The sequence below is a fragment of the Physella acuta genome, unplaced genomic scaffold (assembly GCF_028476545.2).
Source record: "Physella acuta isolate Inbredline_101_S28 unplaced genomic scaffold, ASM2847654v3 ptg001173l, whole genome shotgun sequence".
Taxonomy (NCBI): domain Eukaryota; kingdom Metazoa; phylum Mollusca; class Gastropoda; family Physidae; genus Physella; species Physella acuta.
Window position 1 is genome coordinate 164446 of NW_026732690.1, and position 15688 is coordinate 180133.

The 15688-nt window shown below is 31.6% G+C and overlaps 1 protein-coding gene across 3 annotated transcripts in view; it reads right to left on the reverse strand.

The window, feature by feature from the left end:
* Positions 1-307: 307 nt before the first annotated feature.
* The window catches only part of LOC131956732 (V-type proton ATPase 116 kDa subunit a1-like), an 86112-nt gene continuing 70731 nt past the window's right edge, over positions 308-15688 (reverse strand). The window contains exons 2-24 of one of the 3 annotated variants that reach the window (XM_059321301.1): positions 11947-12092; positions 11610-11688; positions 11336-11433; positions 10808-10936; positions 10603-10703; positions 10371-10497; positions 10163-10245; positions 9796-9889; positions 9342-9548; positions 9071-9221; positions 8717-8856; positions 8411-8547; positions 8220-8307; positions 7882-8000; positions 6268-6419; positions 5956-6044; positions 5704-5805; positions 5494-5547; positions 4475-4552; positions 2721-2771; positions 2408-2494; positions 2014-2131; positions 308-1764 (exon numbers count right to left, since the gene is read on the reverse strand). In XM_059321301.1, coding sequence (XP_059177284.1) covers positions 1484-1764; positions 2014-2131; positions 2408-2494; positions 2721-2771; positions 4475-4552; positions 5494-5547; positions 5704-5805; positions 5956-6044; positions 6268-6419; positions 7882-8000; positions 8220-8307; positions 8411-8547; positions 8717-8856; positions 9071-9221; positions 9342-9548; positions 9796-9889; positions 10163-10245; positions 10371-10497; positions 10603-10703; positions 10808-10936; positions 11336-11433; positions 11610-11688; positions 11947-12063 — 2682 coding nt within the window. In that variant the 5' untranslated portion in view covers positions 12064-12092 and the 3' untranslated portion in view covers positions 308-1483. Of the gene's footprint in view, positions 1765-2013; positions 2132-2407; positions 2495-2720; positions 2772-4245; positions 4261-4474; positions 4553-5493; positions 5548-5703; positions 5806-5955; positions 6045-6267; positions 6420-7881; positions 8001-8219; positions 8308-8410; positions 8548-8716; positions 8857-9070; positions 9222-9341; positions 9549-9795; positions 9890-10162; positions 10246-10370; positions 10498-10602; positions 10704-10807; positions 10937-11335; positions 11434-11609; positions 11689-11946; positions 12108-15688 lie in introns of those variants that run through there. The other 2 variants (XM_059321302.1, XM_059321303.1) reach the window with 2 other exon arrangements.

Genomic DNA, 15688 nt, shown 5'->3' on the forward strand with positions numbered 1-15688 from the left:
GTCTGGTGAGTTGTGGTCACGCTAAATTAAATGTTTACAAATCCTAGAGCCGGGTTTAGTGACGGCTATTAGGGGCAGATAATTTAGTTTGAAACGATTTTAAACTTACAGGAGGTAGCTAAGAGGAGGCTGCTTTCACGGGGGGGGTGGGGGTGTGTAGGGTCGGGGTTAGGGGAAAGGGGGAGGGGGGGGGGGTAGTGTTTTAAAGCAAATATTTTCAGTGGCAGCATTGGTACTGTCGAATTCACAAATTATGAATTACTGAAAAGTAGAAAATAAAACAACTAAATATACACAAACAACAAACTGAATATTTTAGTTAATTTATTTCCATAAAGTATAACATACCATAGGCCAAAGCTTCACAGAAAAACCTTCAAAAAAATGTGTGTAGTGGTATTCAATTTCTAGAGTAAATAAACTCAACTGCCCTTATATAATAAATACTTGTCGAACATGCAAAAATACCACAAACAATTTCACAACGCGTCTGTAAATAAATTTAAACAGGTAGATAAAATACTCAGTGCACTAACATTATTATACCAGCACCATACATTTAGCAAAAATTGTCTACCCTGATGCCTCAGTTTTGCCATTTTAATGAATAAATATTGAATAAATATTGGAAAAATGTCCAAAATAATATTTGAAACATGTCATGGTACCTAGTGTAATCTCAGGGTTTGAAATAGATATTGAAGTGTCATGGTCTGCCCTGTAACAAAGCACAGGAAAATGTTTCATATTAAACTTTAAAAAATCTAAACAGTTTGAAGGTGCTGCCCATTCGAGTAAAACTAATAAGAAGTTGATAATCAGGTCAGATCTAAAAACAAAATGTCATTCTTTAGCAAAAGGCTTTAAAAATCCACTTTTAGCTAATGAGCAACATATACATGAAAATGATTTTTAAGAATTATATTTTTGAAATCTTTCAATGCTTAACGTTAATATATAAAAAGAATTATAGAATGTGAATAAAATTTCTTGGATAATATAGTTAGTATAAATAGATACAAAAAATAAAAACTGTGGTAGCAGCCTTTGTTCACATCAAAAGGAATGTAATAGATTTCGTACATTTAATGCTTTTTAGTTTTATTTTGGACAATTAGATTTTTAGTTCAAAGTAACTGCCCTGAAAGAACAAAAATATTTGCATTTTCTTATAATTTTGTGGCACTATGTCATGGTAAAAGAAAATTGTGCACTTATTAAACTCAGTCCCAGGTTTCTTAAAATATCACAGAAAATTGCCCTATTCTGTTGCAAACAAATGTGTTCAAATATTGTAAGAAAAGTTTGTTTTACTGACCCAGGCTACATTAAATTGTTGGATATGAATCAATTTTGCCACACACCAAAACTTATTTTTCTTGAGAAATATAGGAAGTTAAAATGCTGTAGGATCTATATAATAGCATTTTTTTTTAAAAGACAATATATTCATAGTTTTGATTTTTGTTTAAGATTAATTGCCTTAACCAGTAACTTCCTCAAGTGACTCCATGTTTAGAATGTGTTTGAAATTAAATGGCAGGAAACGGTATCCTTCTCCCACGTAAAACTTGGACTGGAACTCTACCCAGTGCAGACGGAGAGTGTGGAGGAAAGCGCTCAGGCCCTCCATCAACAGCAAGATGGCCACCGTCAGATTAGCCCAGATGAAGAAAATGATGAAGATGACGATTCCTCCAATGTATTTTCCACCCATTGTCATACCCATACGTAACACCATGTTCCATAAGACTTCAGATAATTCTTTAAAAACAATGAAGATTTAATTTAAAATCATACACATGTATATTTTCCATAAATTAATAAATGATTACTTTTTAAAACATCACATTATTATCATTACATTTTTAAAGTAAACATTGTATTCTCCCCTTCATTAAAATTTACAACTTACTAAAAACTTTTTCCTTACATTGTTACAACCTTTTTTTTTTGTGATTTGGAAAGAAAGTTAAGAAAACAAAAATGTGCATTATTCATGATTTTACTTACGTGCATGGGCCAAAGACAAAGCCCAGAGTCTCAGATATGAAGCAGTGTGAGAAATACAGCCCAGACAAAACTCAATTGTGTGAATGGCTTGATGTATCACTATCTCACCAGTTCCATGCTAAAAAAAAAAAATTGACATTTCATTTTCATGCTGGAAGAATATTTACAAAAATAAATTGTAAGGACTAATCTCCTATTGGATGACCAAGGTTTAAACATAATTGGTGTATCCACATCAACAACAAACTGGCAAGATCTAGATATGAACTGCGCAACTTAAATATTTCTTCAAGGGAATCATTTTATTTTCTAGAAATATGACATTTGGTTTTTTTCTATTAAAATTGCTTTCTGGAGTTAAAACAACAAATTGTAAAAACTAATTTAAACTCACGTCTTCATGATCCCCATGACCTCCTGATGGTTTGTGTTCCTCTTCCTCTTCAATAACTACAGCAGCTGCAACTTGACCATTGCCATCCTGAAGTTTACAACCATAGGCATTAAGAATAGAAGTTAACATGGAATATGTTAAACAGAAAACCTGCAACTGGCTAAAAAATAAATCAACATAAAATCTTACTGGATTAGTACATACAAAAAACAATGTCGTTCAGTGAGGGAAAATAAGCTAATTTTAGAGTTAGACGATGATGACAATGAAGGTTTGGATGAGCTAATGTATCATCACTACATCAGGGACATACCTTGGGTCTACCGTTGCCAAAACCTTCATTATCATAATTATAGTTGATTTGCTGTAAGAACATGTGTAATCCACACAAAAGTTAGAACATTGAAAAACGAATAATAAAAATTTATGGCATCCTGTAGCTTTAAACATGCCTTTATATATTTTTTAAAAATTTAGTGTGTTCTTTAGAGGGCTTTAATTGAAAACTTTTCTTGTAAATTAATAAAAATTAAACTGTCTTTTGCAAAAAGAAAGTAGAAGTAATTTAATCCAACCCACTAATGTTGGTTTCTTTCACCAGTTGTCCAATATATGTTGTATTGGAAACATGAGCATCTGCAGATTTATACAGGGAGATAACTTTTGGCTGAGTTTTGTGAAGAAGCCTACAAATCAAAGTGTATGAACAAAACAACTGTATTTGTTATTAAATTAGATTATAATAAATTAGATTCCAAATACTGATTAGTAATCTGGGGAAAGGGTCAATCTACGGGTGCTCATGTTGTATGAATAATGAGTTTACTTGTAACCATTACTCTCCCTTACTTTAGAAGCATGGTGTATATTTTTATAAACATATCCTAAATTTGTTTGAATTTGCAAATTATGAATTAAATGCAAGGAATTTTAAATCCTACATAAAACAAGCTGTACCTAACTATTAACTTGAAACAATAGAGAAATTACTTGGTTATCTATGCCATATTTGAGTAATAAATTAGAATTATTTTCCCTTTGTGAGGAAATTTCTTCTTGTCCAGTTAATGTAGAACAAAGAAGGAGAAAAAGCTAAGATAAATAGATATCCTGTAAGCAACTTATACGACACGAGAAACATGTTTACTTCCAATGTTTGGTTGGGATAATTAATTAATTTTACTTGTGTATTTAAAAAAAATTAACTTCTGACATTTTTTAAGTCAGGAAAATTTAAAAAAAATATCAAGTCCTAAATTTAATATGTATAAACAATAGACAAAAATGGATGGATATTAACTTTTATGGGAAGGTAATATGAGTGGTAGGAGTTTGAAGTAGTAAGATCATTAAAGTTATTTTCTGTTAGAATTACTGGCATTGACTTTTTAGATTTCTATTAGGCTCTGCTATTAATATTTCATGACAGAACAAAATTACATCACAAAAACAATTTTCTGCCAGACACACTAAACTGCACACAGAGATAAGAATTTTGTGAATGACTCAACAAAATGACAGTGCAAAAACAACACAAACATTAACATCTCGTACACTGAATAATAATTTCTTAAAACTAGATCTAGCTGTTGAACTAGTAGGTAGCTGCTGAATTAATTTCTTTCACTAGCATATTCAATTTTTAAAAATTCTGTTTTAACAAGCTCGTCAAATTTAGATACAAAATCTTTTGATTACATATATAAGGATTAAAAGGGTGCGATGAAATAAATATCTAGTAGATTATAATGGGGAATAGCTGAAGAAGAATGAAGTATATAAATGAAACTTATGGGTTAGTGCTTATAGTTTATATAGGAAGGTAAAAAGTGAAATACTTCGAGGACGACTCCCTGGGAAAGGTTGGAAAAAATACAATTAATACATGGGTGAAGGATGAAGAGTATAATGTGCAATGCAAAGAGAAAAAAAATGGAATAATATGACAAAAAATGCAAACAGGCATGAATATGGGAGGGTGAGGTCTGGCATTCAGAACAATGGAAAAATATGAGAAAAATGCAAACAGGCATCTATGTGGGAGGGTGGGGGCTGGCATTCACTTACCCCTAACTCCAACTCCCCTTCTGCATTTTGGTGTGGTGCAAGGGGTTTGACACCTTTGTCAGTTTTGGGGGATTGTGGCTACATAGCAAATATTGCAAAGTTAACCAACAACATTATAACACAGCTGAGACCTGAAGGTGGCCCAAGAGGTAACTACCTATACTGGGTTGGTTAACCAACTGCACTGTTGTTGCTGTCAGTTATATACAAAGTGTTGTCAGTTATACACACAAATTCACCAGCAAATTTCATTTCGCAATATGATGATGGTATTTACATTTCCCATAATAAGGAAATAATTGAAGTCTCTCACAACCATTATAAATGTGGTGACATTTGTATTATAAATTACTTTATCGTAACACCTCATATTCAGCAAAACTAACTTCTCCAAAATGAGCACATATGAGTCCATGCCTTTCACCAAAAACATTTTTGTTATGTTTAAAGAAGAAATTAAAGGTTTCTATTTCTTCCCACTTTAAGCAAATTTAAATCAAAGGAAACTTCCAAAACCAATTATTTTTGTGTTAATATCTATTGCTAGAATGGCCCCTAAGAAAAATACCTCTTTAGAATAAAAAAAATAAAGAAATAAAAATGGTTATAATTAAAAGTGACCTAAAACTAAGTGTTGACATTCACCAAAGTGTGCAGGAAATCTACAACTTTGAGTGTACAAACAATCATGCACATTTTTTAAAATACATATAATACTGATCTATGATCAGAAATTATATTCAAATGATTTCTTAATGCTTACATGCAGTAAAAATAAATTACTAATGGATGAAATTAAAACAATTATATTTCGCTCGTTCTATTTTACTTCTCTCAAACTTATTACAACATTGGTAAAACAATAAAATATTTTAAATATAAAAACTTAAAATGTACCAAAATTTAAAAAAGTGTTATAAAAAATATGAATTTTTTGGAAAAAGTGTAATGTTAGAACAACAGTCAAGGAGACACAAAAAACTTTTAAAATAAAAAATATTGAAACATGGTCAACTTACATTTCCTGGGGGAATTTCATGGTGAATCAGTGACGCATGATCAGATAGTCCATGCTGAAATATTTTTAATACAGTTTTATGAATTGTTTAGAAAATTAATAACTGAAAATAGCTTACTACAGAATATTGTTTAATTTCAAAATCACTTGTGAGGTTTATACATATACTAGAACATAATGTAAGAGCTTTAGCCAGCTTTATAGCACTCACATTCTTTTTCTTGTTTTTGCAAATCAAATAAACAGGTTTAACAATCAGCAGCACTGGTACAGAGAGAATAGCAATAAAAAACATTGCATACTGTGCTATGTCCTACAAGTAAAATAAAAAAAAAATTTCATTCAATTTTATTAAAATGTTGAGATAACATCCTAATCTCTAATAGCTGGAAAAAAAATATGTATAAATAAAAGAATAAAGAGAACCAAGAACTGATTCGTTTCATAAAGCAGCTTCGCCCACCTGTCCTTTGTAGTAAACAAGGTTGGGGTCACATTTCTCTTTACCCTCTGAAGGAAATTCATACTTGAACATAAACATGTTGATGTAGTCTAAAAATAAACAGAAACATGAGAGCATGAGTACATTTGTAAAAAAGAAAGCTAATACATTCGTCCTCAAAGCAATGTTTTTATGCAATTTTATTTGTTTTGTTATTTAATTTTTTTCACCAAATATATTTTGGTAGTGTTTTTAACATTTATATTGGACAAATTAATTTCTAAATAACAACATTCAAATATTGAAGTGCAAATGTAGAAACAATGCACTCACGAATCAACAGTGCAGGTGCACAATGGGATGTAGTTGCATCGAACATGATCCACTTGTAGATCACTTGAGACACTAGGTAGCCAAAAAGGCATCCCAAGAAAAGAAGTTCAGGAATGAATCTGATAAAAATGTCGATGTAGCTCTTGAAATGGCTGTTGAGTAGAAAAAAATGAGTATTTTTCTAATTAGTACTTAAAGTCAATATAGTACTTTATAAACGATAAGTTCAATATTTTAATAACTGAATCTTAATTAAAATTCTTAACAAAAAGAAGAATATTGGGCGAAATTACATAAAATTAAAAAATATATAAAATAAACTGGGAAAATAAAATCATGGTTGTGTAATAAACTTCTTTTATAGCAAATAATATCTGATTAACTTAGAATGAAGAACTATAGGATAAAGCATATATAAGAATAGTATAAAACAAAACCCCACTAAATTATATTGGGCAAATGTGTTTAGTGGTCTGAAAGTGAACTGAATTTTTAAAATTGAAAAAAAATTTGAAAAAGTAAACAAACAGGTCACAAAAACGGTAAAAAAAATTCCTAGACAATTTGTAGACAGAAAATATGTTACATTGGATGGTTTCATTAAGAAGTTGAGGGAAGTAATACAGGAAGATGTCACATAGTTAATTTACATGAATACACTAATCATTGAAAGTATGTTCTAAAGTTTTATAGTTGTTAATATATTTTAATTATTTAAGAAAATTTACAGATTATTATTCAGCACATGAGCCATTCTGGAAATAGATCTTAACAAAATAAAACTCTTTAAATAGCACACATAATAGAATAAACATTTAAGTATTGTCATTTTTATATACTTTATAATTTTACTGAAACCTGGAACATAAAAAAATAGCAAAGTAATAAAAAGTAAAAACTTTGAACTGAAATGACAGAAACGACACTGGGAGTTCAAGTCAAAGTGCACAACTAAAACAAGGTTGAAAATAAGGGTACAAAAATGGATTGATGGAGAAATATCAAAGTTACCTACAGATTTTGGGAATTAAGAATGGTCAGATTTTAAATCACAAGTTTTTTTTACGTTCCCAAATTTCTCAAGTACTCTGCTTCAAATTGAAAAAAAATAAATAATTTCAATTGGATATTATAGTAACAGGTATAGTCATTAAAAAAAATCTCTGATCACAAATTTACATACTTTGAGGGAAGAGCAAAGTTAAGTTAAAGTTTAACCATCAAGAACAAATGATTATTTAATGAAATGTTAAAGAATTTAAGAAAAGCCATAACAACCTAAGAAGCAAACTCATTAATGAAAAGAGCAATTCCAGCAACATGTTTATTTTTTACCATTGTAAGGCAAGTGTCCTCAACTCACTATGGGGAAATCAAAGGGGCTAATTTTTCTGGCCACATAAAATACTACTTTAGTTATCTTTAGAATAGCATACAACATTTTAAAAAGATTTTTTAAAAAACTACGCTATCAGTTGTTGGATTATAAAAAAAATAGTTAAACTTATAGATTATTTTCTTATAAATAAGGCCCTTGTTTGTAGAAGAGATAATTTTTTTGTACAATAAAAATTTATTCAAGTTCTAGAACTATGATTAGAACATTAGACTTACATATGATTAAAAACTTGGAGACAGATCCCAAAAAGCATTTGAATGACACCAAGAATGATGGCCATTTTCATCTTCAGGGAATTCAAAAACATAATCTTGTTGGTGGATGGTTGCCACACCTGTCAAAAGTAATTGCAAATTTAACTTGTCAAGGATACTTATTACAATACAATGTAAAATAGTTTTATTTAACTATTTAAGTTTGCCTGTAAAATTAATAGAAGAGTATACCCACTCATCCTACTAGGCAAAAGAGAATTGAAAGCAACATTTTATTGACCAGGTAACCTACAAATTAGAAGCATGACATTGTCACTGATAAATTTTGAGTTACTTACTGGATCAATTCCTATGGCATAGGAAGTCATGTTGTAGTGTGTTGTGATGGGATCTAATTGGACATCTTCAACATGATCAAGATCTTCACTGCAAAACAAATGGGTGCATTGGTTCATAAAGATTTACAATACAAACTACAGCAAGGGTGTGAGTAAAATAGGTATCTAAATGTACTCAATAAATTACTCACAGTCCATGGGGATACCACTTAGACCCAAAAATATTAAAAGACTTTGAGAAGATGTCATTGTAGATCATTCCAGTGTACACTGAGAAAGCACCCATCAGCAAAATGATGTATCTGCCACCAAAAAATGTCTTGGCAATCTAGAAATTGAACATTATAAACAACATATAGATAAAGATATATATATAAGTTTATATACAATTTTTATATATAATGTATATATACATGTTTATATGTAACAAGAAAACTATATTGATGAAATAAAACAAGCCTCTAACAGCTCCAAATGGCAACAACTATTCAGCTCACCTCATTACTGATCCTGGAAGCACTGATTGATTTCTCATTGATAACCAATGCCAGGGCAAAGAGGAACATGATCATCCCATGGCCAGCATCACCAAACATAACAGCAAACAGGAAAGGGAAGGTAATGATGGTGTAAGGGGCTGAATCAAAGACAGAAAATCATCAAATGCAGCAGAAGAAAATTAATGGGAAATAAATATTAGAGGGCAACAAAAACAACACTTGGAAAATGTATTTTAAAATCATATTTTTATTATAAATTTAAAGAAAATAAAAGTGTGGGGCAAAAAAGGCTTTTATTGACTCTGCTGAAATACAACAATAATGGGAATATTTTAACAAGCGGATAGTTACCAGGATTAACCTCTCCATAGGTGGCCACACCATACGAGTCTACAATATTTTGAAATCCTTTAACAAATTTGTTGGTGTTGTAGTATGTTGGGGGTTTCTCATCTGTATACATTGGCTGCAGTATACTTGGGATAGAACTGCCACCAGCTTTCTGAAAATTCAATTCTTTATTGTCATATTCATTTTCTTATACAAGCTTTTTATTTAAATATTATTTTCTTTAAAATATAGTAAAAAAAACAACAAAATATTATCACAAAGTGACGCTTACTTCTCCAATGCTGAGAGCCCTTCTGATGTCATCAATGGCCTTGACAGGGAACCAACATTCACCATGTAAGCTGTTTTGGTGGATTTTGAACATGTTAAGTGTATGGTAAATTGCCTTGATTTTTTCAACTTTTATTGTCCATGACCTCAACTCCCTTTGAGCATTAGAGAGCACACGATGGCGATGTTCATTGCTTTGTGCCAGCACCTAAGAAAATAAAGTAGGCTTAAAATAATCAGTACGTAAATGCAAATAAATCACATTCATAAGAACTTGCAAAAATTGTTAACAACCTAGAATGGAAATCCATAACAAATTAGTAATTTTAAAATTTATTTAATCAACTTAAAAATTTTAAGTCATAAACTAGAATATAAAAAAAAAAAATAAAAAAAAAAAACCCTTGATTTTAAAGATTTAAGTTTTATAAAATGTGAATAAACTCAAAACTTACATTTTCCAGATCTGCGATCCGTGTGTTAACACCATTTAGCATGTCATTTCTCTCTTGAGGTGAATCAGGTACTGGATAGATTGTGCCTCTCATTCTTTACAAGCAATCAAAACATTTATTTTAAATAGCTTTCATTTTATAAATATCTCAGTTTAACAAGTGAAATCTATTCTTAATTTATTATAACAAAAAGAACACATAAAAAAGATATAAAACAAAAGAATAGTTCAATTTTTCATTAACATTTATGGAGAACTAATGAGTCTAAAACCTGTTATTCAGGCCAAGTTGTTTTATTTATTTTGGCTATGAAATAAATACAGCATCTTCCTTACACAAAAGTTAAAACAAAGAAGACTAGACTCACCCTTCACAAACTTTTTTAACTTTGAGTCTGAGCTGATCACCTTGGTAGAAAACTATGAACATGCACTTGCTAAGTTCATCTCCCTGCAACACACGTGAAGAAAGTTATAAAAACATTTACCATTTTCCGAAGATGAAATTAATATTTCAACTGAGTTGACAATAAGCCCGTTGGTGCGTTTAAGAGTTACAGGAAGAGATGGCCTTACGGAAATAGGGTCCACAAATTTCTTCTCAATCTCCTCCACTCTCATGAAAACTGTGCTGTGAGTAATAAATTTCATGACCCGCTCAAAGACAGGGACTTTCTCCCTCAGGACTGTACCCACAAAAAACCTGAAAGGAGTACAAAAATTATAGGATAAATGGAAATTCAATGTTGTTTGTATAGGGAAATTGTTTTAACTTTACAACACTCGGTCAAAACAGATTTAGAATTACCCAAGAGCTGCTGTTTGCTGCTGTCTGATGCCACCAATAATTGCCTCCTCTTGCTGTCCGACTGTCTCCTCCTCCATCATGTGTTGGATGTCGTTACCGTACTAAAAAAGTTTATTTTAGTAGGGTCAAACAATAAAAACAAAACGACGAGTAGTATTTCAAAATAGAAAATGAAAAAGAGCTTTTTTAAAAAAAAGCTGATTACTGTGGCAAAATAAGACTGGGTCTTGAACAGCACTTCTCTCAACTCAGTCAGTTCCAGGTAGTTTTGTTTGAGTGCCTCATTGTTAGTGGTGACCTGCCTCAGCTCAGAATCTATCTTCTCAAACTCAACCTGAAAGTTTTGAACAAAATGTAAAGTTTCCTTTTTCAAAATATGCAACAAATGTAAAGAAATTTTTGAGATAATACTACTAAAAAAAAAAATCAAATAATGACAGTAGAAGTCATATCTAGATAAAAGTGAATTAAGTCAAATTACATTAACCCCTTCACAACATCCAGATTAGCTCAAATTGTTAACACTGGAGTAATTAAAACAAAAAATAAAAAATGGAATGTAAAAAAATCAAGGGACTGTATACCATTACTGGTAAAATAACTATTATTTCCCTTTAACCATTTTTAAAATGAAAAAAGGTTGGGATAGAGAACAGTGCTAAAAAGGCATTACAACTGTATGTAGTTTAATTTAAGATATCCAATCTTGGAATAATTATAAAAAAAAACTTACTTCAAGATCATTCATCTCTTTAGGAGCTGGAGCTTTTGGGTTTTCACGGAAATTTGGAATTTTCATATTTTCTTTCAACATTTCCTTTTCAACATATCCTGTAAGTTGAGATTACAATAAGAGTCCATTTATAGTAACATAAAATTGCATTACAATTTAGATTTAAATTACTTATTTTTTAAAGTGTAAATATATATATCATTTAAGTATTAATAATGCTTCATTAAAATAATTTAAAGTGTGTGTACAACGACGAAATAAAATTTAGACCTACTTAGTTTTCTTTCCATTTCCTCACATCTGCGAACCTCAGCTACAAATGTCCTTTGAAAAGCATTAACGCCTGCATTCAACTGAAAAATATGATATTGAAAATTAAACATCTAATTTATATACCTAATCCAGCATTAGGAGTAAAATTATAACATTTAAAACAAAAATAAAACACCCACTAAAAGTGAATAATGTACTATGAGAATGTATTTCAAATGCAAAGTGATAGAATAGTGCTAACTGGTAATAAGGGACTCCCACCAATTTTAATAACCTGTATAGTTGTTGGAGTGCTGAGCTTTTAACTAAATTAACTGAATTAATTTTAAACATCTTACATCCTTAAACTGGACAAGTCCAAGTTCCCCAAGTTCAGAGACGCAAGCATATGCAGCTTCTGACTGTAGGAACATCTGACACAGTCGCATCTCCTCACTCCTAAATAGTGAGCCCATGGTGACAGGCTACTTGTCTATTTCCAGCTTTTTTAAAACCTTATCTGAAATTAAAAAGAGGAATTTTTATTAACATCAATAACACATTACTGAAATTTATAGTATAGGCTTAGGCTGCCTATTGTTAACTTTATAGTAAACTAAAATTTACTAAACTATTATTAACAAGTTAACAAATAATTTTGTTGTAAATTAAAATATACTGATCATACTACAACAACACTACAACCAGCAGTGCTGGGTGTGTTAGGCTGCCCTGAATGGTTGACGTTTGGGATGATTTTAGATACAGATGTCTGATAATAGGTCTGAGACTCTTCCATAAAATAGGTGTGTTGGGTTGTTGTTAAGAGTAGTATTGTAATCTCGACTAATTTTGTGGTTAGAAATTAGGGTTAGGCATATGGTAGGACTAGGGTTGGATTTAGCGGTTAGGGACAGGGTTAGCATTGACATTACTAACTACCAGTGACCCCCCGTGTTAGGCCTGTAAAAGTTGAAAATCCAGAGATTTCATTAAAAAAAAAATGACATGACATAGACTAGATCTAGTTGAGCCATGATTGTTGTCATTTTGTGTGATAAAGAATTGATAAAGATAAAATAAGATTGTAAACAACCAAATTGTTTTTTCACCTTATTAAAAAAAAATTGTATTTAGTTAATAGTTAGGGCCTACAACAATCACTTTTACTTTAGACTTTAAGTAGGCCTACTACTGTTTCTGTTTAGTTTAGAGATTTTTTTTAGATCTAGTAGTGTAGTACTAGTAGGCTAATTCTAGTAGTAGATCTAGAAAATCTAGTAGGCCTATTTAGTAGGCTATTTATTAGGCCGCATTTGCGCGGTTCGCTCCGCGTTACACGTAAGGCCGCCTTTGCGCAGTTCGCTCCGCGTTACGCTTAATCTTTACCCTAGGTGGCACGCGATAAAAAAAACAGATATCAGGACTGCCCGATTTTTTTTTTCGTGGTAACAATTTAATGTTGACAGATCTAGATCGAGTTTAAGTGTATTTAGATCTCTATATTATTTCAACACCTACGAGTCTAGTACTTGTAAAAAAAACAGTACAGTGTAGTGTCAAGGAAAGTTTGTGAGGTCAGATGGGTCAGATGATAGTCCTAGATCTAGCAGCAACCTAGCTAAATCAAACTGTCCTTTAACCTTTAGGCCTAGCTAACTAGCATGCGTGATAGTAGTAGATCTAAGTCTATATTATTTATCCTTTAAAAAAAATCAATTTGCTTGATTGGGGAAAGGGGGGTGGGAGGAAGAGAGAAGTGAAGACAGACGATCTCGAGTGAACGTCTATGACGTATGCTTTAGGTCTGCTGAACTCAGTGACCTCGCCGACCGCGGGCCGTGGTGGGATTTTCCACTCACAGGATAGTAAACGTAAGGCAAGCAAGCAATCACGACAGTGACGATGTTTGGAAATTTTATTAAAAAAAAAAATCATAGTCTACGTCATATTTTCAATATGAAAAAACAAATGTAAAAAAAAAATGTTAACCCCGGGTTCGAACTCTGAACTCCGGGTCTATGAACTTCAGACTACAGCTGGCACACTGTTGACTCAACCACAGCGGATGTGATAGAGATGTCAAAAATAAGCATTTTCAATTGCAAGATGACAAATCGAACCTGCGAGATGCGTAGTATTTTCTTTAGGGGCCACGCTTAGCGAGACGCGTAGTCACTTCGTATTTATTACCCGTTACCCTACACTGCCCTACACAATCTGGATCTATCTAGATCGAGACATCTCCAGATCTATTATAAATTATCTATTCACAATTCACTGTCATTCAGTGATTCACTTTTATTTTTGATTTTTAGTCTTTCAAATTTCCTATTTTTAACTTTTAAAGCCTTAAGGCTTAACTTTTAAGTTTTTAACTTAAGGCTTAGGCTTAAGGCCTGAAGTGAATTAAAGAATAATTTTTAAATTCATTGTAAACAAACTCATTGCAAGCGAAAATTAGAACTTTTAATGGACACGAGCGAGAAAACTCTCAAAGGTATTTGAGAGGTGTATAAATTAGTTTAAAAATCAGGCACGGCGTAGTTACAATTAATATGGTTATAAAATCCTGTCTGTCTGGTTTTTTTCGGACTTTACTAAAGATTGGATGTATTTGATGTTTATAATATTTTCGGTAACTAAATAAAAATTAAAAAAAAAGCAAAAACAATTTGGTTTTCACGTGTAATGGCGACATAAACAATGGCATCCTGCTATTGGATAGGCCGCCATTGATTTTATTGTACACATTGTAAGCTAAAAATAGAAAACTAGGTCATGGGGTTTTTAATTTGCATTGTTATTTAAAAACTTGATCTGCAAAGTTTTGTAAACAAATAGTTATCGATCACTAAGTTACTGTACAGCCAATCAATATTTGTCTTACGAAAGTGAAACATCCGGTTATAACTTAGGCTTGATGAAAATAAATAGAAATGTAGTAGGGTTGTCGGCATCCGCCGAGTTTGCGGTAAAAACATGACCCGAAATCGCCCATTACTTTCTGATACCGGACCCACGAGATTTGGTTTTGCATACTAATAAGTTTTTAATTTATGGTAATTAATTAAGTTTAAAAGGTCATTTCCTAAGGTTAATTAAAAAGTAGAGTGGTTGTCCCTTAGTTTTAATGGCTTTGCGACCTGATTTCATGCTGTCTCTGCTTTGGTCTTCCCTCTGTATCAAGGTTAGTTTCAAATACGTTGGAATCTCGATTTTTTAAAAGATTCCTCTAGATGAGAGTAGATTACTGATCAGACATATCTTAAGTAATTGGAAATGAAATTTGTTTTTGGATATTTTGACTCCGACATTAGTTATACCCCTCCGAACGTAGTCACTGTATGTAGGTCACTCTGCCACCATTGTTATATTTTTTCATCCCGATCTTCCTGCCTTTAAGTTTGATCAACTAATAACAGCATTCTTATGGCATGTGCAAACAAATCTAATTTTTTATTTCAAAATATATTTACATACCCATCTTAATTTTTTTAGCTCTAGTTCTAGTTTTGCAGAATATGTTTTTCCTAAAAATCCAATTTTGTCAGACTAGACTCTAGACTGACAGGTTACCTGTCTGTTGCTATACACTAGCATTGTGCTAACTGTAATTTTAAGTATTCAAGTTCTACTAACCCTTAGATATAGTTATATGCTGAAAATCAGAATCCATACACAATTCACACATAAAAACATTGATCTGATAACTTCATTTCACTTATTACAAAATGGCTTTTATATGGACTACTTCACCTGCCCAAAATAACAAGGCAGTTATAGACACATTACAGTGTTCAAGTCATTTACTTTAGATTTCTGACTATGGAGTTCTTTCATTCACTGTATTTATGTAAAATATTGCTTTAGAAACATTTTCATATTTGCGCAGCAGTTTTATAACAAAATGGCTTAAAGATGGACTCTACTTCACCTGCTCAAAATAATGAGGCAATTATATGCACATAACAGTGTTCAAGTCATTTACTTTAGATTTCTAACTTTGTAGTTCTTTCATTTGCTGTATTTGTATAAAATATGGCTTTAGAAACATTTTCATATTTGCGCAGCACACAGTTTTTTGGGGTTATGGGAGGA